At 50.0% G+C, this 24,422-nt stretch overlaps 1 protein-coding gene across 2 annotated transcripts; it reads left to right on the forward strand.

The window, feature by feature from the left end:
• Positions 1 to 955: 955 nt before the first annotated feature.
• LOC137306609 (eukaryotic translation initiation factor 3 subunit J-A-like) lies at positions 956 to 9,657 on the forward strand. 2 transcript variants are annotated; one of them, XM_067975908.1, is made up of 4 exons: positions 956 to 1,005; positions 1,106 to 1,194; positions 2,674 to 2,725; positions 3,782 to 9,657. In XM_067975908.1, the coding sequence occupies exon 4, from the start codon at positions 4,794 to 4,796 to the stop codon at positions 6,000 to 6,002; it is 1,209 nt and encodes a 402-aa protein (XP_067832009.1). In that variant the 5' UTR covers positions 956 to 1,005; positions 1,106 to 1,194; positions 2,674 to 2,725; positions 3,782 to 4,793; the 3' UTR covers positions 6,003 to 9,657. The 2 variants fall into 2 exon arrangements, with proteins under 2 accessions (XP_067832009.1, XP_067832010.1); XM_067975909.1 differs by having other exon boundaries at positions 962 to 1,005.
• The last annotated feature ends 14,765 nt before the right edge of the window (positions 9,658 to 24,422 follow it).

The raw sequence follows: 24,422 nt of genomic DNA on the forward strand, positions 1-24,422 counted from the left end.
ATGCAGCGCCACCCAGCGGCTGGGATGATGATTATAGTTCGTCTGCAGCGCCCCCAGCGGCTGGGATGATGATATATTTCGTCTGCATCGCCATCTAGCGGCGGGGATGATGATATATTTCGTGCACAGCGCCCCCCAGCGGCTGGGATGATGATATATTTCGTACGCAGCGCCACCTAATGGCGGGGATGATGATTATAGTTATAGTTCGTCTGCAGCGCCACCCAGCGGCTGGCTGATGATATATTTTGTCTGCAGCGCCACCCAGCGGTTGGGATGATGCTTATAGTTCGTCCGCAGCGCCCCCCAGCGGCGGGGATGATGCTTATAGTTCGTCCGCAGCGCCCCCCAGCGGCGGGGATGATGCTTATAGTTCGTCCGCAGCGCCACCCAGCGGCTGGGATGATGATTATTGTTCGTCTGCAGCGCCACCGAGCGGCTCGGATGATGATATATTTCGTCTGCAGCGCCATCTAGCGGCGGGGATGATGATATATTTCGTGCACAGCGCCCCCGAGCGGCTGGGATGATGAAATATTTCGTCCGCAGCGCCCCCGAGCGGCTGGGATGATGATATATTTCGTCTGCAGCGCCATCTAGCGGCGGGGATGATGATATATTTCGTACGCAGCGCCACCCAATGGCGGGGATGATGATTATAGTTATAGTTCGTCTGCAGCGCCACCCAGCGGCTGGGATGATGAAATATTTCGTCCGCAGCGCCCCCCAGCGGCTGGGATGATGCTTATAGTTCGTCCGCAGCGCCACCCAGCGGCTGGGATGATGATTATAGTTCGTCCGCAGCGCCACCCAGCGGCTGGGATGACGATTATAGTTCATCCGCAGCGCCACCCAGCGGCTGGGATGACGATTATTGTTCGTCCGCAGCGCCACCGAGCGGCTGGAGGACCGATTTAATGCAACGGGAGGACCGGTGAAAGCTCTGCGCGCAGGCGCGGTGCGAGAGTTTGCCGAGAGACAAGATGGCGGACGTGGATACCTGGGGTAAGTGGAGAGGCGGCGATGGCGGCGGTTCGGGGCCTCGCTGTTGGTTCAGTTTATTTCTAATCCCCTCCCCGCTCTCTCTTTCTTGTCTCAACCCCAGACGCGGACGGATTCGAGCCGGAGGAAGCGGTGCCAAAGATGGTGGCGTCGGACCGGTGGGAAGGAGAAGACGAGGAGCGGACGGTGAAGGTAGGAATTAAAAAAAACAATCAAAGGGCCGCGGGGAAGCCGGGGCCTCGAGTAGGGGAGGGACGAGCCGCCCGAAAAACTCCCTCCAAAGCCCGAGACCCGCTTCGTGTGAGGCCGCAACCTGAAGTACTGGAGTGGGCGGAGAGCCTGAGGAGGAGGCGGGGTAAATATTCCGTTAAATGAGGATACGGTCCGGGTGTGATACGGGTTTAATGTACCGTGGGTACGGTCCGGGTGTGATACGGGTTTAATGTACCGAGGGTACGATCCGGGTGTGATTTGGGTTCGGTGTACCGTGGGTACGGTCCGGGTGTGATACGGGTTCGGTGTACCGTGGGTACGGTCCGGGTGTGATACGGGTTCGGTGTACCGAGGGTACGGTCCGGGTGTGATACGGGTTCGGTGTACCGTGGGTACGGTCCGGGTGTGATACGGGTTCGGTGTACCGTGGGTACGGTCCGGGTGTGATACGGGTTCGGTGTACCGAGGATACGGTCCGGGTGTGATACGGGTTCGGTGTACCGTGGGTACGGTCCGGGTGTGATACGGGTTCGGTGTACCGAGGATACGGTCCGGGTGTGATACGGGTTCGGTGTACCGAGGATACGGTCCGGGTGTGATTTGGGTTCGGTGTACCGAGGGTACGGTCCGGGTGTGATTTGGGTTCGGTGTACCGAGGGTACGGTCCGGGTGTGATTTGGGTTCGGTGTACCGAGGGTACGGTCCGGGTGTGATTTGGGTTCGGCGTACCGAGGGTACGGTCCGGGTGTGATTTGGGTTCGGTGTACCGAGGGTACGGTCCGGGTGTGATTTGGGTTCGGTGTACCGAGGGTACGGTCCGGGTGTGATTTGGGTTCGGTGTACCGAGGGTACGGTCCGGGTGTCATTCAGGTTTGGTGTAATGTGCACCGCAGGGTGCAGCCCGGGTGCCAGAAGGATTGGTGTCCAGTGGAGCGTACGGTGCAGTTAGCATGCTATGGCGCACTGGCACATGAAGTTGGTGCACCGTGAGGCTGTTTCTCATGGTAGTGCCTGTACACTAGTTCCTGCAAATGCTGAGTTCCTGACCTAGAAAGCTCTGATCAGGTAGAGGCCGTGCACATCTGCATGAGGAGGGGGGAAATTGTTTCTAGTGCTCCCCTGAGGAACTCTGCAGCAGTTGCTTGGCAGAGAAAGAGGAGCAGATCACTCACGACTGCGTTGAACAAAGGGGGCATCTGAAAGATCGCAGGATGAGGAACGCCTTAAGAAAATGATGGACAGGACAGACCCACTAGCCTGTCCCATATAGTTCTGATGCTGACATTCCCGACCCACCTCCAGAACGGTGTCATCTCCTTGGAGATAAACCAGATCCGACCCAGGACATTCAGGGGGGAAAAAAATCTGCAAAATGCCTCTTCCACGAGTTGCGGTACAGATGCAAGTTGGAAATCAGTGCCCCGTTGTCTCTTTGTGACTGCTCTCCTTTCCATGCAGGATAACTGGGATGACGAGGAGCAACAGCAAGAGCAAGAGGCAAAGCAATCAGGTACAGTGAGAGCCGCTGCATTTTAAACGACTGCGTCCAACGCTCTGCCTCAGCGCCACTGTGCTGAATAAGTATTTTTAAAACGAGCTGCAGAAATAAGTGGATTTACAGCACAGAAACAGGCCATTCGGCCCAACTGGTCTATACCGGTGTTTATGCTCCACACGAGCCTCCTCCCTCCCCTCTTCATCAAACCCTATCAGCATATCCTTCTATTCCTTTCTCCCTCATGTGCTTATCCAGCTTCCCCTTAAATGCATCTACGCTATTCGCCTCAACTACTCCATGTGGTAGCGAGATTGTGAATAGTGCAGCTGGGAAAAATTGAGACACTTGGAGTATTGTGCACAGTTCTGGTCTCCATATTAGAAAAAGTATATAGAGGCACCAGAGAAGGTGCAAAAAAGATTTACAAGGATGATACCAGAACTGAGAGGTTATACCTATCAGGAAAGATTGAACAGGCTGGGGCTCTTTTCTCTAGAAAAGAGAAGGCTGAGGGGCGGCCTGATGGAGGTCTTTAAAATTGTGATAGGGTAGATGTAGAGAAGATGTTTCCACTTGTGGGGGAGACCAAAACTAGGGGCCATAAATATAAGAGAGTCACTAATAAATCCAATAAGGAATTCAGGAGAAACTTCTTTACCCAGAGAGTGGTGAGAATGTGGAACTCACTCCCACATGGAGTAGTTGAGGCGAATAGTGTAGATGCATTTAAGGGGAAGCTGGATAAACACATGAGGGAGAAAGGAATAGAAGGATATGCTGATAGGGTGAGATGAAGAGGGAGGTGGTTCCTGTGGAGTATAAACACCGACCAGTTGGGCCGAATGGCCTGTTTCTGTGCTGTAAATTCTATGTCATTCTATGAATTGCTGATAAATACAATAACCCATTTTTGGCCCAAAAGGTTCTCTTCCCCCATCACGTGGCTCCATTTTCAGCCCCCCTCTCACCCCCTGTCCCCTCGTCGATCAGTCTCGCGTGAGGATTTTTGTTTTTCTCCGACTGATGAATTCCGGGTTTTATTAAAAACTTTTTTTTTCTCCCGAGTAGAAGTAAAAGTCCCAGAGAAAAGGAAAAAGAAGTTGAACGACAAAATCAAACAGAAGGAACAGAAGGCAGCAGAAGAAAGGAAAGTGAGTAGGTTGGATAAACCCGTATTATACTACACGATGTAACCGCAGGACAATCGCAGGCACCGGGGCCGCGAGACAGAAACATTGTCTGGTCTGTGCGCTACGACGCAGTAAGATGGCTGTACCTATGTGATCCAGCAACGAGAAAAACCCTGATTGCATTGTTAGTTTGTATAGCCTACGGTTGTAATCATACTTTTCTTTGCTTTCCTTTCCTTTCCCTTTCCCCCTCCATCCCCAACCTTCCCCCCCCCCGATTGAACGGGGGCTCAGACGGGAAGCTGAAGTTTGCAGTGTGATAAAGGCCTGGTCCCGTTGCCCCGGTGGATAAAAGGCACTGCCTTCCCCGGTGTAGCGGTACACAGGCTAGAAGTTCCCGAATTCAATTCCCCCACTCCCGCCCCGGACTGTGCAGGGTTGGGTTGGGCTGCTCCATCTGGTCTCCAGGCCCCTGAGCTGATGCAGGGCGGGGTGACAATCAATTGGGGGTTCCTGCTCCGGATCGGGATCCGACGACGTGTTCCGGAGAGTGTGTGGCCGAGGACGGGATTGGGCTGGGCCGTGACGTTTCCCCCCCCTCCCCGTGGTGGAACGGCCCATCGTCGCGTCAGTTCGTCCGCGAGGAGCAGGCCTCTCGAGTGAGGGCTGACTGTCCCCACACAACTGTACCCCAGCAACAGCCAGCACCACTAGGAGGAAATTGGGAAGGGTGTGGGGGCGGAGAGAGGTTAGATGGACTGATCAGCAATGCGAGCCATCCGTTTGGGTCGTACAGTGCAGTGGGATGGTAGATATGACTAGCTGCTGTGGAAAACATTCCCTCCAAGTAACAGAGCCCCAAGTACTGCTAAACATACAGGACAATCACAGTTACCAGGGCCGTTTTTCTGAAGGAGATAATAGTGTTTTGCACACCGAGTTTCAGCAAAATGGGCTCATTGTTGGGACTGGCCTTCACGCAAGGGAAGGTAATTAGTGGGAGGCCAATATCTATCCCCCTCTTCGTGTGTCTCTCTCTCTCTCTCACTCACTCACGCTCTCTGCCCCTTTCTCTCACTCTCTCCTCTCTGCCCCTTTCTCTCTCACTCTCTCCTCTCTGCCCCTTTCTCTCTCACTCTCTCCTCTCTGCCCCTTTCTCTCTCACTCTCTCCTCTCTGCCCCTTTCTCTCTCTCTCCTCTCTGCCCCTTTCTCTCTCTCTCTCTCCTCTCTGCCCCTTTCTCTCTCACTCTCTCCTCTCTGCCCCTCTCTCTCTCCTCTCTGCCCCTTTCTCTCTCTCTCCTCTCTGCCCCTTTCTCTCTCTCTCCTCTCTGCCCCTTTCTCACTCTCTCTCTGCCCCTTTCTCTCTCTCTCCTCTCTCTCTTTTCTCTGCCCCTTTCTCTCTCTCTCCTCTCTGCCCCTTTCTCTCTCCTCTCTGCCCCTTTCTCTCTCCTCTCTGCCCCTTTCTCTCTCCTCTCTGCCCCTTTCTCTCTCCTCTCTGCCCCTTTCTCTCTCCTCTCTGCCCCTTTCTCTCTCCTCTCTGCCCCTTTCTCTCTCTCTCCTCTCTGCCCCTTTCTCTCTCTCTCCTCTCTGCCCCTTTCTCTCTCTCTCCTCTCTGCCCATTTCTCTCTCTCCTCTCTGCCCCTTTCTCTCTCTCTCCTCTCTGCCCCTTTCTCTCTCTCTCCTCTCTGCCCCTTTCTCTCTCTCTCCTCTCTGCCCCTTTCTCTCTTTCTCCTCTCTGCCCATTTCTCTCTCTTTCTCCTCTCTACCCCTTTTTCTCTCTCTCTCTCCTCTCTGCCCCTTTCTCACTCTCTCTCCTCTCTGCCCCTTTCTCACTCTCTCTCTGCCCCTTTCTCTCTCTCTCCTCTCTGCCCCTCTCTCTCTCTCTCTCTCCTCTCTGCCCCTCTCTCTCTCTCTCTCTCCTCTCTGCCCCTTTCTCTCTCTCTCTCTCTCCTCTCTGCCCCTCTCTCTCTCTCTCTCTCTCCTCTCTGCCCCTTTCTCTCTCTCTCTCTCTCCTCTCTGCCCCTTTCTCTCTCTCTCTCTCCTCTCTGCCCCTTTCTCTCTCCCTCTCTCCTTCTCTCTGCTCCTTTCTCTTTCATCAGTGCAGCTGTATTTTGGTCCACCTGACTTTCCTGTCCTGCATCCTCTTTCCCACCCCTGATTCCTCGCAGCATTGAAATCTCTGAATTTACAAAGATCTCAGAGCTGCCTAATTCCTCACTCTTCCCTCCCCCCCTCCTCTAGTCTACAATCTTAAGCCTGGGTTTTAAAACCGAGCCACTCCTTGATGTACCTCCCCTCTTCTGCTTCAATCAAGCTTCCTCGATTCTAAGAAAATCTATTTTGTGATCCGCCCATAATCTTACTGTCTAAAAACTGTTAGTTTATTCCTTCAAAAAAAAGCTTCACAATTATTGTCTTTCCAATTTGAAATTCCAGTAGTTTAAAATTTATTAAACATGTACGTAATCTTGGTCCCTCTAATCAGCACAAACCTTAAATCTTCTCATCATTGTACTGTAGTGTTGGTTCTGATTATTGCTTAAATACCCTCCAGTCTGATACTGAGCTGTGCAGCACACAGATACCAGGCTTCAAATCCACCCCCCACCCCTTTCCTTCAAAGTTTGTACTGGGTTAACCAAGCTCAGTTGGATGGCTAAAATTGGCCTCAGTGCCCCTGGGTCACAGGTCAAGCGGACAGCGATCTGGAGTGCGAAACCCCGGCCAATGGCCCCTTGCCCGGAAGAGGGCACCTGTGGTGGGAGTCAGGGTAAAGGGATTGACCATTATGCACCCCTTCCCCCCCCATCCCTGCTCAGCAGTGGGATAGTCGACCGTGTGAAGAACGAACGTCCCTTTGGGACCGCGGGCCGGCCCACTCAGGAGAAGGTGAGGGGGGGAGCGGAAATTGGGTGGGTCGGAGAAGAAATAATACAAAATATTGCTTATTCACACAGCAGTTCTGGGGTCGAGTGAGAAAGGCACAAGTGATCAATAGTGAGGTGACGTACAAACACGTGTTGAGTGGAAGATATAGCTTAGGTTATTCAGGCCGTGCGATAAGGAAGGGGGGGGACTTGAAATTGTTGAATCGGTGATAGAAATGCCCTCTCCCCCGCCCCCCGATCAATAGCAAACCATTCCTCAGCGATGAGCTGATATAGCGCTGTCTGCATTCAGTAAACCCGATAGCGTGGACGCCATCGAACGCTGATAACCGGAATCGTGCTGGCGATCAGCGTCTGTACATTGACCCCCGCAGGGGCAGAGCCCCCGTTGCTATTATAAAAACAGAAAATGCTAGAACGTAGGCACAGCCATTCAGCCCCTGATCCGCCATTCAATGAGATCATGGCTGATCGATATCTTAACTCCCATCTACCCACCTTGGCTCCAAATCCTTTAATACCCTCGACTAGCAGAAATCTATCCGATTCATAATTACTAACTGAGCTAGCATCTACTGTTTTTTTTTGCGGGAGAGAGTTCCACATTTTCACCACCCTTTGCCTGAAGAAGTGTTTCCTGACTTCTCCCCGGAATGGCCGGGCTCTGATTACCAGGTTAAGTCCCCTTGTCCTGGACTCTCATCAGTGGAAAAACACCCCGCAGGTCAGGCAGCATCTGTGGCGAGAGAAACGGGAGTTAACGTTTCAGGTCGATGACCTTTCGTCAGATGCTGCCCGACCTGCATTTTCTGTTTTTATTTCAGATTTTCCAGCATCTGCAGTGTTTTGCTTTTGCCCAGTTGCTGTTAAGCTGTGAGTGTATATTTATCCTTCGGAGACTTTCGCTTGCTGTACACGGATCTCAATTTAGGCTGTGTGTTGTACACATTGATTGTAACCTGTATAATCCAATACTCTGTATCTGCTACTTAACGTGGCTTGTCTTACAAACAAAAAGCACTCTTTTCTTTCTTGCCTGCTTTTTTTTTTCCTCTCCGCTCCTTTCTGAAACGCAGACTCTCCGCGGGGATGTGGAGCAGCTTCACTGGGCTCCTCTGGTACCCCCCGCCCCCTCACCAGCCGGCCGTGCGTAACGTGAGCCCAGACAGCGAACGCCACCCGGCTGTTCGACTGCAGGTGGGGCACCGGAGCTGAGCCTGGACCCTGTCCTTATCCGGTATCCAGGCGCCTGCATGAGAGTCGGTGGGCGGTGATTTGTGCTGGAGCACCATGGTTGACTTTTCCTCCCCTGGTCGAAGAGCACCGAGGCCAGTTGTAGCTCCCACCACCCCCAACCAAGCTAACTCGGCACAGACCAGGGATCAAACACACACTTCAAACTCTGTGCCGCACCAGCAGTGGTGCGTTTCTGCACTAAGCCAGCGAGAGACCCATGTAAATGCCGAGTGTCAGCCAATGAGTTGGAGGCGGGGCGCGACTTACGGCAGGATTCACGGCAAACAGTCCATTTTACAGCAAGCAGAGTCTATTTACTCAGCAAATAAGAGTCTAATTAAACAGCGCACCACAGCAAACAGTCTACAGAGTCTATATTTCAAAACAGCCTCGACAAAGAGAAGTCATGACCAAAACTACAGCAACTTCTCCCGATAATAGCAGGATTATTTCCCCAGCAAAATGCAGTAAGTGGAGGATAGTCACAAACTATATGCGTAAAATCCCAGTCACTTATAGCAGTGTAAGATTGATGGGGGAATTACCCAATCGTCCACATTCTGGCCGGGACTAGTGGTGTCGCCCATCGGCAACTTTCGAGGTACTCTGGCACCATGTGACCCCCACCGTTAAGGCATTAAATTCTCGCAGGGATGAGCTGCCCCGCCTACCCTGATGAGCGAAGGTGCCTCCTCGTTGCAGCACTGAGTCGCACAGGCCAGAATATGCCAGGTTTGATTCCCAGCCTGCGCTGGGTTGGCTGATCTCTGTGGATGGGAGGGGGCAACAGTCGAGGGGTTGCAATTAGTCTCGGCGCCTTAGTGAGGGGAAAAGGTCTGCCAAGGGGTTTTCCTATTTCCGATCAGTGTTTACCAGCATCCCCCCACCCCCAAACCCTGCTGGAAAGTGTGTGTGTGTGTTTGTCTCTCAAGGTCCTTGTTCAGCTCTTAAGGTCAAATAGATCTGACGGTGCGAGACAGTTGCTTAGATGAGGTTGGCGTCTTCAGGAGAGCTGCGGGCGTTAATCGGCGGTGGGGGGGGCGGGTGGTAGTTGTTGGGGGGGGTGGAAAGGGTAGCTATTTCTTGCCGGCCGAGCCTGTTTGCTGCTTTCACTCCTCCGTCTCGTTAGCTACGCGACTCCAGGCACTTCTCCCCGCTGCGCTACAAAGGCCGTTACCGATACCTGAAGCGATATACAGACAGGCCCCCCCCCCCCCCCCGGTCACCTGCAACGCGAGCTGCGGAGCTGAGGCTTGGTGGTGAGACAGTGGCGTGGGATGCCACTTCCCCCTCCCCCCCCCCCCCCCCCCACGAGCGAGCGACCGCAGCGTCCCGGAGGCGTAGCCCGTGTCACCGTGCCCCATTGCGTTCCTTGAAGCTTCCGTGTCGAAAGCCACTTGCCCTGGTTATTACGATTGTCGACTTGGAGTCCCTGCCGTGTTTCCCCTGGTCTCCAAGCTCGTTTGACTTGCAGGTTCCTGTTGCAGGAAGCTCTGCAACACTGTAAATATCTGATATTGTCACTTTAGGAGCTCCTTCCCTCTTCTTCACTCCCCCGCCCGCCCCACTCCCCCCAACCCGAGAGCTATTAACATTTTTTTATATGTAAGGAGGAATCCCTCCCTGTTCAGTACGTACTGTTGATGTTGTTCACACTCGAATAAAAATCTGTATTTTTAAAAAATGAAATATTGGCATCTCGCATCTTTTCTTGTAACTGGTCTCCACGGAATAGCCTAGTCTGGTGAAGCCTCGTTGCTGCGGAGGAGGACGAGAGACGAGCTCGGTGTCTGTACTATGTTTAGTTTGACCTCCCTCCCTTTTGGACAGTGTGGGGGGGGAATGAAGAAATGGGAGTTTTCTTTTTGTGATGCAAAGGTGTGGCCAGATTGTACTTTAAGGAGGGGCACTTATCTTGAACGGCTAACAGCTGTTTCTAAAGGGGCACGCGCACGCATGTGAAGAAGCTAATATTAAAACTCTTGCATCAGTCTGCACTTCCTGTCTGCAAAACTGTACTTTTGTGTCGACCTTTTCCATTATCAATTCCTATGGCCACATTTATAATGGGAATTTCCTATGTAAACTTGTCACGTTGTAATTACACCCTCCTGCCAATGGTGGCGGTGTAGCACTTCAGCGAAATTCCTACGCTCCAACCAACTCTACATCTCTGCTTCTCAAATTGCGGTAAGTTTTGCTATTCATCTATAATTAATATCAAAGTATTATATTAAAAATAAGGACATGTATGACTTTAAAATGGTGACTGAATTACACCAACGTCCTCTGGTCCGATTATTCCCTGCCATCTAATCCCACTTCACCTACAGGTGACACTTGGTCTCGACTCCCAATGTGGGACGTCGACTAGTTTTTAAAGATATATTTAAAGGTACCACAGACACAATTTGGAGTCACTTCCGCAGACTCGCTGGTTAAGGAGTCTTGAACCCTTTTTAAAACGTCCCGTATCCCAGGCCAATAGAGTTGGGAGAACTGAATATCCATGTCATCGTCTTCTCCCATGTATTTTACATCTCAGCATATTTACAGTGTGGGTTTCATGCGGCAAAGGAACAGGCAACTGTATCTGGGGCAGATCTCCTGAAACGTGACCTCGGTAGTTGCAGGGAGGTCTGTGCAGCCTGTAGGATTTATGCTGAGTTGCCAGAGGGCAAACGGATAGAAGAAGAAGAAGAGGTTTTGCATTCCTATAGCGCCTTTCTCGACCTCAGGACGTCCCAAAGCGCTTTACAGCCAATGAAGTACTTCTTTGAATGGTCGTCACTGTTTATAGTGCGGGTAAAACTCTTGCATCAGTCCGCACTTCCTGTCTGCAAAACCGTACCTTTGTGTCGACCTTTTCCACGGTTGAAAGCGTGATCTGGCCACACCCTGGTAGATGATTAACTCTGCGTTTGAACTGGAGGGGGTTAGTATGGCAGGAGACAGCGGGGCTGTCACGCAGCCAGGCGGACGTGTCGACGTGAAGCTTTGCCGCGGGTATTTTGCGCCAGCCGTTAGGATGGGTACGGGACATCGAAGTACAGCCGCAGCAGTCCTTGTGTTGCCGAGAGACGCTGGGCTTTAGGCACTGCCTTGGGCATGAACTTGGAGAGGACTGTCAGCACCAGCACATCGGAGAGCTCCATCCTCGTGCAGTTCGTAGATATACCTTGAAATTAAAGCGCAGGATCAGGCCATTTGGCCCAACTGGTCCGTGCTGGTGTTTATGCTCCACACGAGCCTCCTCCCACCCCTCTTCATCTAACCCGATCAGCATCTCCTATTCCTTTCTCCCTCATGTTTATCTAGCATCCCCTTAAATGCATCTATGTTATTCGTCTCAACCTCTCAGTTCTGGTATCATACTTTGCAAATCTTTTTTTGCACCATTTCCAGTGCCTCTATGTCCTTTTTATAATATGGATAACTAGCCTTTAATGGCCTAGGACTGACCAGGAGCAAGACATTGCTTTAATCTGGCCCATTGTCAATCAGCTCGACGGAGCTGTCACTGGGCAGATCCAGGCCCCGTATCACATGGTTGTCCTTTTCTGTCATCTCGTCTGACTCTGAGAACCAGGATTACATTTTAACCGTTCAATTGTGCCACTCAACAACAAAGCTCCTTTAACATAGTAAAATATCCCCAAGGTGCTTCACAGGAGCGATTATCAGACAAAATTTGACACCGAGCCACGTAAGGAGACATCAGGACAGGTGACCAAAAGCTCGGTCAAAGAGGTAGGTTTTAAGGAGAGTCTTAAAGGAGGAGAGAGAGGCGGAGAGGTTTAGGGAGGGAATTCCAGAGCTCAGGGCCGAGACGGCTGAAGGCACGGCCGCCAATGGTGGAGCGATGGAAATCGGGGATGCGCAAGAGGCCAGAATTGGAGGAGCGCAGAGATCTCGGAGGGTCGTAGGGGCTGGAGGCAAGAAAAGTCCTGCATAAAGTGTTCATTTTTACGACGGGTTTTCTTCCCAATGTCCGGAGGTCTACGAATGTTACACTGATTCTGATTTCTCTTTATATTGTAGTAATAGTAACCCTTAGCCTGTTAAGTGAGGAATTACAAGTCAATTTAGAACTGTTGGATTAAGAATGGTCAGTTTAGACAATAGAGTGAGCTTTCATTTATAAAGCACCTTTAATAGGACTTGAACCTAGGACCTGCTGACTGAGAGGCCAGAGTGCTACCCACTGAGCCACGGCTGATCTAGCAGACTAACTGGAGTGGCAATGGTTAATCCCAGAGCACCATTAGCGACATAGTGCACTCGGTGACGGGCGAGTTCAGGTCTGAGATCAGGAAAGCACCTCTTCACAAACCTAGCAATCAAAGCCTGGGATGGTCACCGACCGACTGGATAGGGGTGAGAAGGCTAAAGCTCTTGAATCACTCGAGAGACAGTTGGATGATGGGCTGCATGTTTGTCTCCAAAAGTAGTGATGAGCTCTGAGGTGTTTGCGAGAGACTCAATACGGCATTGTACAAATGCGAGACTTTGTGAGCCACTAGCTAGAGGGTCGGTGACCAGAGGACACAGATTTAAGGTAATTGGCAAAAGAACCAGAGGGGGAGATGAGGAGAATGATTTTTTAACTCAGCGAGTTGTTACGATCTGGAATGCGCTGCCTGAAAGGGCGGTGGAAGCAGATTCAATAGTAACTTTCAAAAGGGAATTGGATATATACTTGAAAAGAAAAAATGGGGAAAGAGCACGGGGTGGGGTGTTGGTAGTGGGACAAATTGGATAGTTCTTTCAAAGAGCCAGCACAGGCACGATGGGCCGAATGGCCTCCTTTCTGTGCTGTATGATTCCACGTTAAGTGTTCTCGCGTGTATCATGTATCCTGCAGATGGCACCCTCGCGCTACGTGACTCCTGCACCAAGAACGATTCCCACAGTGAAACAGCCTGCAGCATAATTGCCTGGGTTTAGTGTTTTATTTAAACCGATGCTGTCTTTGTTTTCCTGTTTCTTCCCCCTCCTCCCCCGTCCCTCCGGGCAGGTTTGAAAGCCACACGGTCTCAAATCGACTCCACGCACTCGGTCCCGGGAGATGAGAATTCAGCAGAGCCCGCCTCTCGAGTTGCAGACAAGACGTTTGCGTTTCTTGTAGGTACTTCCGTTTCTAGTTGTTTCGCCCTTCGAGCAGTTAACAAGAAGTTCGTGAAGTTAGCATGTCAGCCTTAAGCTGGTAAATACGCAGGACAAATAAGGAGGCCACATACTCCTTGGAAAATAAGAGTCTGAATGGGATAGAGGAGCAGACTGGATTTCGGGGTACAGATTCACAAATCATTAAAAGTAGCGACACAGGTTAACAAGGCCATAAAGAATGCAAACCAAGGGTTCATTTCTAGAGGGATAGAATTGAAAAGCAGAGAAGTTATGTTAAACTTGTATAGAACCTTGGTTAGACCGCACTTGGGAGTACTGTGCACAGTTCTGGTCTCCATATTATAAAAAGGATGTAGAGGCACTGGAGAAGGTGCAAAAAAAAAAGATTTACAATGATGATATCAGAAATGGGAGGTTATACCTATCAGGAAAGGCTGAACAGGCTGGGGCTCTTTTCTCTAGAAAAGAGAAGACTGAGGGGTGACCTGATAGAGGTCTTTAAAATTATGAAGGGGTTCGATAGGGTAGACGTAGAGAAAATGTTTCCACTTGTGGGGGAGACCAGAACTAGAGGCCATAAATATAAGATAGTCACTAATAAATCCAATAGGGAATTCAGGAGAAACTTCTTTACCCAGAGAGTGGTGAGAATGTGGAACTCACTCCCACATGGAGTGGTTGAGGCGAATAACATAGTTGCATTTAAGGGGAAGCTCGATAAACACATGAGGGAGAAAGGAATAGAAGGATATGCTGATAGGGTGAGATGAAGAGGGGAGGGAGGAGGCTCGTGTGGAGCATAAACACCAGCACGGACCAGTTGGGCCGAATGGCCTGTTTCTGTGCTGTAAATACTACGCAATTCTACATAAAAGGGAACTCAGTGTAATTGCACAGCAATTAACCCTTACGCTGCTCAGCAACCAGAAACACCACACAATTAAGCAGCAAGTGATCCCTCCCCTGTTAAACAGGCAGGAGCTCCATCCATCGTGAGTAAACATCTCCTACTCCAGGGGCTCGAGTCCATAATCCAGGCCGACACTCCCAGTGCCAGTACTGAGGGAGTGCTGCACTGTCAGAGGTGCCGTCTTTCGAATGAGACGTTAAACCGAGGCTCCGCCTGCCCCTCTCAGGTGGATGTAAAAGATCCCACGGCCACTATTTCGAAGAAGAGCAGGTTCTCCAATATTCGGTGTCCTGGGCCAACATTTATCCCTCAACCAACACCTAAACACAGATTATCTGATCATTATCACTTTGCTGTTTGTGGGAGCTTGCTGTGCACAAATTGGCTGCCGCGTTTCCCTACGTTACAATTAAGTCCTTCAGAAGTACTTAATTGTAACGTCACAGGACAGAAACCTCGGCAACCCTCGCTGACCTCCTGGAGGGCAGGGGGGCCCCGATTCGGAAACCAATGCAGTAGGTCGAAGGGGAAGCAACGGTCGAGGTAGGCCGTCCCACGGCCACCAGGTCTTAGTAAAGAGGGCACTAGCGTAGAGGACGGTTTGACCAATTCCGCACATCTCCTCTGATGTTAAATATCAGCGGGCAGCTTATCTTGCACCAGGTCGGCAATGAGACAGCTCTTGTTTTGCCCGGTTTGATGAGAGAGCACAAGTGAGGAGGAGCCTGAGGCCACCAGCTTGTGATTCTCTCTCTCTCTCTCTCCCCCCACCCTGCAGTCAGATTAATTTGCATTTGCAGCCTTTCCATTAACACCCAGATGTTCCCCCAGTTGCTATTAAAAGCATCCATTAACTGCTCGACCCTGCTTTTTGCACTCGGAAGATTTGCATACTGTTTGAAACTGGTTGTTTTTGGTCTGTCGAGGCACAGTGGAGTTAAAAATATCACCAAAACGAAACTATTTTACACAGACAGCGAATTTCCACCAAGTGGGAGGTTAAAATTAGGCTCAAATGGAAAAAGAATTTTGAAAAATATTCAGGTGGTCAATCATTTATTATTTATAATATAATCCCAATCATTTGTTATTTATAATATAATCCCAATCATTTATTATTTATAATATAATCCCTCTCATTTATTATTTACAATATAATCCCAATCATTTGTTATTTATAATATAATCCCAATCATTTATTATTTATAATATAATCCCTCTCATTTATTATTTATAATATAATCCCAATCATTTGTTATTTATAATATAATCCCAATCATTTATTATTTATAATATAATCCCAATCATTTATTAATTATAATATAATCCCAATCATTTATTATTTATAATATAATCCCAATCATTTATTTACTTAAAACGTCCCAAGGTGCTTCACAGGAGCGATTATCAAACAAAATTCGACACCGAGCCACATAAGGAGATATTAGGACAGGTGACCAAAAGCTCGGTCAAAGAGGTAGGTTTTAAGGAGCGTCTTAAAGGAGGAGAGAGAGGCGGAGAGGTTTAGGGAGGGAATTCCAGAGCTTAGGGCCGGGGCTGCTGAAGGCACGGCCGCCAATGGTGGAGCGAAGGAAATCGGGGGATGCACAAGAGGGCAGAATTGGAGGAGCGCAGAGATCTCGGAGGGTTGTAGGGCTGGAGGAGGTCACAGAGATCGGGAGGGGGGGACGAGGGCCATGGAGGAGATTTGCAAACAAGGTGGAGAATTGAGGCATTGCTGGACCAGGAGGCAATGTAGGTCACCCAGCTGCTGCTTAAACTTACTTCCCACTTGTGTCCGCTGATTCCTGCCTTTGTGCTTTAAAAACCGCCGTGTGCATTAGTGAACGGGAGCATCGGCCCTCTCCTGGCCCTCTAACCCTGTTTGCAATGTGGCTGGAGAGATGGAGAGGTGAGAGACATCAGCAAGGGAAACACAGCAGTCGAAACGAACCATTTCCTCTTGTAAGCTTCGTCTCATTTCATTAGTTTATCCCACCCCTTCCTCACCCTGTCCTGGGTCTGACAATTGTCTGACAACTGGGTCTGAGTAGCTTTATTAATAATAACCTTAATAATAAAATAAATATAAAAATAATCTCTCTGTATGGAGGTGCAGTTGAAGGGAGCAAAAATCAGGAAGGTTTTTTTTTTGTCACCGTAGTGGGGAAGTGCAGTGCCTGGTGCCTTAACCGGCCATCCCTGGTCTATGCTGTGTCACCTGATCTCAGAAAGGGTAGCGTTAAGGGGGCTACAATTGTCACCTCTGGGCTGGCGGGGGAGGTGAACAGTCAGTCCAGGGTGTTCCCTCCCACCCCGGCCGCCTGATCGCTGGCCTAGAGACTCCCGTCCGTGTGTGGATCGCGGGTGAGGACGGGTTTGGGCTGGGTTTGCGATGCCCCCCACGGCCAAACAGCTCGCCGCCCGGGCTCACGCCAGGAGAACGGCTGCTTCGGCTCAGCAAGAGTCAGTGCCTTTGAGAGAGAAGAGGTGACCGGGGACCTTTTCTGGGACCTGGGTGCCAATCCAGCCCAGATTTGATGGTCTTCTCTCTCTCTCTCTCGATGCTGTCCGAAAATAATGAATTCTGAACCCAGTTTCTAATGGACACCAGGCCACAGCAACAGCCTGATCCAAATTTAACGCTAAATTGGCAACACTCAGGGAGAGCGTTTGCAAGGAATAGTGATCTCACAGTGACGTGGGTATCTCTCTCTCTCTCTCAGTCAGAAGGTCATGGGTTCGAGCCCCACTCCAGAGACTTGAGCCCATAATCCAGGCCGACACTCCCAGCGCCAGTACTGAGGGAGTGCTGCACTGTCGCAGGTGCCGTCTTTCGGACGAGACGTTAAACCGAGGCCCCGTCCGCCCCTTTCAGGCGGCTGTAAACGATCCCGCGACCCCTAATTCGAAGAGGGGCAGGGGGAGTTCTCCCTGGCGTCCTGGGCTGATATCTATCCCTCAACCAACATCAATAAAAAGCAGAGTATCTGGTTGTCATGTCGTTGCTGTTTGTGGGATCTTGCTGTGCGCAAATTGACCGTTGTGTTTCCCTCCATTATAACAGCGACTACACTTCCAAAAGTACTTCATTGGCTGCAAAGTCCTGAGGTCGTGAAAGGCGCTATATAAATGCAACTTCCTTTTTCACAATGACCCATGCTACGTCAACATTCGGGGACGCCCCCCACGGTTGAGCAGGACGCTGCGGCTGGCTGTGCAGGCTCACGCGGTGGAATAGCCACTTGGGTGAGGTACCCACACAAGGGGCACCCGGCACCTGTGGAACCAGCACATGACTCCGTGCCCTTGGTGGGGGGGGCGGGCGAGGAACGGAGCATTTCGAGCGAGGGACAGGGGGGGCGAGGGGGAGGGGGGGGTTTGTAGAAACACCAGGTGAGAAAAACGGCAATAAGGTTTTTTGGGAGAATACTGATTTTATCCTGGTGAGCTCTCCTTAGAGTGAAAAAGAGTTTTAGTTCTACCGATTTTTATTCAGTATCCTGTCTTTCGCAGCCGAATTTACAGAGTCAGAGAACAATGCAACAGAAGGAGGCCATTCGGCCCATCGGGCCTGTGCCGGCTCCTGGAAAGAGCGATCCAATTAGTCCCACTCTCCTCCTCGTAACCCTACGAGTTTGCCCCCCCCCTTCCAATTACTTATCCAATTCCCTTTCGAAAGTCGCTAATGGGCCTGCTGCCAACGCCCTTCCAGATCGTGACAGCTCGCTGAGTAAAAGAAAGCTCCTCCTCATCTCCGCCTCGGGTTCTTTCGCCGATTGCCTTAAATCCGCGCCCTCTGGCCACCGACCCTCCTGCCAGCCGCAGCGGCTTCTCCCTTACTGCGGCCGTCGGAACCCCCTTTGGTTTAATTCCACCGTTGAATTAAAAAAAAAACAAAGACACCCAAGCTTTCTCGACACTCTGCGTGCTGTCGTCGTAGATTCTGCCTGGTAGCGCCGTGCCAATAAAGAGCCTGTTTGGGTGAAAGGAAACGACGCACCCTAACCCAAACACAATCATTTACTCAGGGCGCACAGCTAATCACACATTTTACGGCGTTATCAGAGAAAGGATTAGCGAGTTTTATTAAAAGTTTTTCAGCAATGACTTGCAACTCCTTTACAATCCCCCTCGTTAATCCCCCCTTCTTTTTCGTTTAAAACGCCATATGGATGGTGTGTGCACAATGCGCGGTCTTTAAATATAAACCGAGTTTATGGCGACTTAAATAAGTCAAATTATATTTTTATTACGCAGACTTCCAGCGTTTCTGTTGGTGTTTCCGAGATCATCTGTTTTTTTTTTTTGCACAAGAACTGGTGACTTTTGTAAATAATTTACCCAGAGATTCCCGCCTTCTCTCAAATCAGCGAACGGAAAGAAAGACTTAGCATTTATACACGACGTCCCAAAACGCTTCGAAGCCAGTTTTCTTTTTGAAGTGTAATGTGGGGAAGTGCGGCTGCCACTTAGTGCACAGCAAGATCCCACAAACAGCAATGTGGTGATGTCGGTTGAGGGATAAATATTGGCCCCCGGACACCGGGGGGGAGAACTCCGCCCCCCACCCGCCCCCCCCTGCTCTTCTTCCAATCGTGGCCATGGGATCTTTTACACCCAGCTGAGAGGTGGGGGGTAGACGGGGCCTCGGTTTGACGTCTCATCCGAAAGACGGCACCTCCCGACAGTGCGGCGCTCCCTCAGTACTGGCACCGGGAGTGTCGGCCTGCGTTTTGTGCTCGAGTCCCTTAGAGTGGGATTATGAACTCTCAACCTCTCATAACTCAGGAGGTGAGAGTGCTACCCACTGAGTCACGGCTGACAAATCTAATTCCACTCTTACCATGCGGCCTCCGGATTTTTCCCAGCGTTTTCGGGATTGTGTCCTGTCGTTCTGTTTTCTTGCTGCAAGCCTTGTTATAAAGTGTTGTCCACGGGTTTCAGAATGTAAATGTTGATTTTGTACGTCGGAATTTATTGCCCATCCCTAGTTGCCCCTGAGAAGATGGTGAGCCGCCTTCTCGAACTGCTGCAGTCAGATAACAACAACACCAACCTGCATTTATATAGCGCCTTTCATGCAGTAAAACGTCCCAAGGCGCTTCACAGGAGCGATTATCAGACAAAATTTGACACCGAGCCACATCGGGAGATGTTAGGACAGGCGACCAAAAGCTCGGTCAAAGAGGTAGGTTTTAAGGAGCGTCTTAAAGGAGGAGAGAGAGGTTTAGGGAGGGAATTCCAGAGCTTAGGGCCGAGGCGGCTGAAGGCACGGCCGCCAATGGCGGAGCGATGGAAATCGAGGATGGGCAAGAGGCCAGAATTGGAGGAGCGCAGAGATCTCCGAGGGTCGCAGATACAACTGAGTGGCTTGACAGAGGACAATCAGGAGTCAACCATATGGATGTGGGGACTGGAGTCACATGTAGGCTTGGTAAGGACAGCAAGTTTCCTTCTCCAAAGTGAACCAGTTGGGTTTTTGGGACACTTCTACCGATCCCAGATTTTAAAAAAACTGAAATTAAATTCTGATACTGCCGCTGTGGGATTTGAACTCACGTTCGCTGGATTATTAGTCCAGTAACATAACCACAGCAACACGGTATAGTGCCAGGCTCCTAGGGAGTCTCGTCCTGAAGAGTGTGTTTCTTTTGGTCTGCTAAATGCGGAAACCCCATCACCGTGTTTAAGAGTCTCCGAGTCACACACCATCCCGACTTGGAAATATATCGGCCGTTCCTTCATCGTCGCTGGATCAAAATCCTGGAACTCCCTTCCTAACAGCACTGTGGGAGAACCTTCACCACACGGACTGCAGCGGTTCAAGAAGGCGGCTCACCACCACCTTCTCAAGGGGCAATTAGGGATGGGCAATAAATGCTGGCCTCACCAGCGACGCCCACATCCCCAAGAATGAATTTTTAAAAAGCCTCACGCTGTGATTTCACCCATTAAGCCATCGTAACAGCTGACACTTTCTGTTTCTATGTGATTAATTTGAGTCGGTCATATTATTCTCTTCAAACTGTTGTTAAATTGCCATTGAAAATGAGGATTTGATATTCAGGCAAGTGGCCTGTAATTGTTTTTTAATGAAGGTTTAGCTCATACAATTCCCCCCACTTGCTGCAATTGTGTTAATGTCTTAATTACAATCCCACAGTGACACTTCCTAATGGCAGGCTCAGCTAAAAAGTGCAATTACCCCTTCGCAGCTGACAGACACTCTCTCCGCCCCCTGAATCCCTCTCTCAGCTCTGTTAACATGCCAGAGAATGATAATTCGAAGCTGCTCACTCTACGGCGAGATATCTTACAATAACAATAATTACAGGCGAGATGAGGAGACTTTTTTTTTAACGCAGCGAGTTGTTATGATCTGGAACGCGCTGCCTGAAAGGGCAGTGGAAGCAGATTCAATAGCAACTTTCAAAAGGGAATTGGATAAATACTTGAAGGGGAAAAATTTGCAGGGCTACTGGGGGGAAAGAGTAGGGGGGAGTGGGACTAATTGGATAGCTCTTTCAAAGAGCCAGCACAGGCACGATGGACCAAATGGCCTCCTGTGCTGATTCTATGAACACATCTGAGTTAAGTGTATTTTTACTTCGCTATTAATAACTGATACTAGTCTATCACCCTTGACACAAGGGCTTAAAGGGTTAAATTACGAGGCCAGGTCGCACAGACTAGGCTTGTATTCCCTCGAGTATAGAGGGTGATCTAATCGAGGGGTTTAAGATGATTAAAGGATTCGATAGGGTCGATAGAGAGAAACTATTTCCTCTGGTGGGAGAGAGTCCAGAACAAGGGGGGGCAGAACCTTAAAATTAGAGCCAGGCCGTTCAGGGGTGATGTCAGGAAGCATTTCTTCACACAAAGGGGAGTGGGAATCTGGAACTCTCTCCCCCAAAAAGCTGTTGAGGCCGGGGGTCGATTGAAAATGTCAAAACTGAGATTGATAGATTTTTGTTGGGTGAGGGTATTAAGGGTTAGGGAACCAAGGCGGGTAGATGGAGTTAAGATACAGATCAGCCATGATCGAATTGAATGACGGAACAGGCTCGAGGGGCTGAATGGCCTCCTCCTGTTCCTATCTATATAAAAAAAGTTGCTATCATCAAAAAAGCAAATGCAACAAGGCTCAAGCAAGCTGCAGGACAGTCCAATTAAAACATTAATGATCGCTGGAATTTAAATCAGAAACTGCCCAGAGAGAGCACTCCCAGTGCCAGTACTGAGGGAGTGCTGCACTGCCGGAGGTGCCGTCTTTCGGATGAGACGTTAAACCGAGGCCCCGTCTGCCTCGTACAGGTGGATGTAAAAGATCCCACGGGCCACTATTTCGAAGAAGAGTTCTCCGCAGCGTCCTGGGGCCAATATTGATCCCTCAACCAACACCACCAAAACAGATGATCTGGGTCATTTATCACATCGCTGTTTTGTGGGATCTTGCTGTGCGCAAATTGGCTGCCGCGTTTCCTGCATTACAACAGTGACCACACTTCGGAAAAGTTCTTCATTGGCTGTGAAGCGCTTTGGGGAGTCCTGGGGCCGTGAAAGGCGCTATATAAATGCAAGTTCCTTCTTTTAAATATGGAGGGTGGCCTTTCAACCTTACTGATGGTTTGGTGAGATTAATATTGACTTTAAAGCTTGTGTTGTTGCTGAAAATATCGTCAAAATGTTAAGGACTAGATTGAACGGGGCAGAGGGAGAGAGTAAACATGAATGCCCTATAACAGAGCCTGTTCCTGGGTTACAGGAAAGAAATGTAAAGCAAGTATATCTTTCCGACCCAATGAAAATAAATTAAGGTTTATTTTCTACCCTCTTCCGTTAACATCAGCTGTGGATAACATTTATTATGATTAATGTTAATATTTGTGGTAAAGAGCGAATTCATGTTTCATATGAAAGGACACTAATCTCAGCTCTGCGTCCTGTGAATGAGATCATTCTTTTTACTCGTGGCCTCATAACAGTCCTGTAGTTTAGGTTTTCTGGGATTAGTGGGCGCGATCTTTGATCCCGACACTTAACTTCGAATCCGACTCAGACTCCGAATCCCCTACGCAACTGCCCGGGGGCAATTTTAACCTAACTAGCTGAGCGGGAATCCCACCAGATCGGGTGGAACGCCCCGCCCAATGTAGCAACATCACGAAGAATTTACGGCACAGAAACAGGCCATTCGGCCCAACAGGTCCGTGCTGGTATTTATGCTCCACACGAGCCTCCTCCCTCCCCTCTTCATCTCACCCTATCAGCATATCCTTCTATTCCTTTCTCCCTCATGTGTTTATCCAGCTTCCCCTTAAATGCATCTACACTATTCACCTCAACCACTCCATGTGGGAGCGAGTTCCACATTCTCACCACTCTCTGGGTGAAGAAGTTTCTCCTGAATTCCCGATTGGATTTATCAGTGACTCTCTTATATTTATGGCCACCGGTTATGGCCTCCCCCCACAAGTGGAAACATCTTCTCTGCGTCTACCCGATCAAACCCTTTCATAATCTCAAAGACTTCTATCAGGTCTCCCCTCAGTCTTCTCTTTTCGAGAGAAAACAACCCCAGCCTGTTCGATCTTTATAACCTCTCATTTCTGGTGTCATCCTAGTAAATCTTTTTTGCACCTTCTCCGGTGCCTCTATGCCCCGTTTTGTTTTAGGAACAGGAGGAGGCCATTCAGCCCCTCGAGCCTGTTCCGCTGCCATTCAATCAGATCGTGGCTGGTCGGTACCTCAGCTCCATCTACCCGCCTTGGCTTCATAGGCCTCGATAGCCTTACCCAACAAAAATCTATCCATCTCTGTCTCGAATTTTTCAATTGACCCCCAGCCTCAACAGACTTTTGACTGGCTAAGTGGCAGAAAGCAGAGAGTACTGGTGAACAGTTGTTATTCAGACTGGAGGCAAGTATACCGTGCTATCCCCAGGAATTAGGACCACTGCTCTTTCTGATGTGTATTAATGACCTGGACTTGGCATCATTTCGAAGTTTGCAGAAGACACCAAACTCGGAAAAGTGGAAAGCAGGCACCATGAGCCAAATGGCCTCATTCTGTGCTCTGCGATTCTACAAACGGTGAGTAAAATGGGACAGGGTATAAAAGCAGCCTTGCACCCGATCCCATCGGTTTGCCAACGGGCGGGCTAGGTTAACATTTCGCCACTCTGTGTTGAAATGAAGGCCCATCACGGCGTCTCCTACCCATGACAATAATAGGCAGGAAAAGACGGGCTGACTCCTCGAGACTGTCCCAACGCAGTCTGGAACACCGTGAGTCACAACACCTCCTCGCTATTATTTCTCCCCCTCAGCCTCCTCTGCTCCAGTCCCAGTATCTCAAGTCTCTCCTCATATCTCGGGATTCCCATCCCTGGCCTCGAGCTGGCAAATCTTCCCTGTTTGCGCCCTAACGTCCTTTCAGTAAACTAATTGGAGCAAATTCTGAGCAATTCGCACCCTAGAACGGTATTGAGAATGTTAGAACATAAGAAATAGGAGCAGGAGTCGGCCATTCGGCCCCTCGAGCCTGCTCCGCCATTCAATCAGATCATGGCTGATCTTTGACCTCAACTCCACTTTCCCGCCCGATCCCCATATCCCTCGATTCCCCTTAGAGTCCAAAAATCTATCGATCTCAGCCTTGAATATATTCAACGACTCAGCATCCACAGCCCTCCAAAGATTCACAACCCTCTGAGTGAAGAAATTTTTCCTCATCTCAGTCTTTAATGGCCGATCCCTTACCCTGAGACTATGCCCCCTAGTTCCAGACTCTCCAGCCAGGGGAAACAACCTCTCAGCATCTACCCTGTCAAGCCCCCTCAGAATTTTATACGTTTCAATGAGGTCGCCTCTCATTCTTCTAAACTCCTGAGAATGTTGCTGCCTTTCCAGCATTGGACTAGGTCGTCCCTCTTTTGCACGTTGCTGTTTGGCCTTTTCACATTATGGCTCTTCCTCCGGCCTAGTAGGGAAAGGCTGCAGAATGAAACCGCAGCGGCCTGAAGGCCCCAGGTTTTGTTCCCAGTCCGTGCTGAGTTAGGTGATCCCAGGCGGGTCTCTACAATTCAGCTACACCGGGTTTGGCATCCAGTGGCCCTACTGGAGAGTGCCCCTCAGTGTTGGCCATCGGTTACCATCACCGAATCCCCCACCATCAACATCCTGGGGGTCACCATTGACCAGAAACTTAACTGGACCAGCCACATAAATACTGTGGCTACAAGAGCAGGTCAGAGGCTGGGTATTCTGCGGCGAGTGACTCACCTCCTGACTCCCCAAAGCCTTTCCACCATCTACAAGGCACAAGTCAGGAGTGTGATGGAATACTCTCCACTTGCCTGGATGACTGCAGCTCCAACAACACTCAAGAAGCTCGACACCATCCAGGACAA

The sequence above is a fragment of the Heptranchias perlo genome, chromosome 44 (assembly GCF_035084215.1).
Source record: "Heptranchias perlo isolate sHepPer1 chromosome 44, sHepPer1.hap1, whole genome shotgun sequence".
NCBI classification, from domain to species: Eukaryota; Metazoa; Chordata; class Chondrichthyes; order Hexanchiformes; family Hexanchidae; genus Heptranchias; species Heptranchias perlo.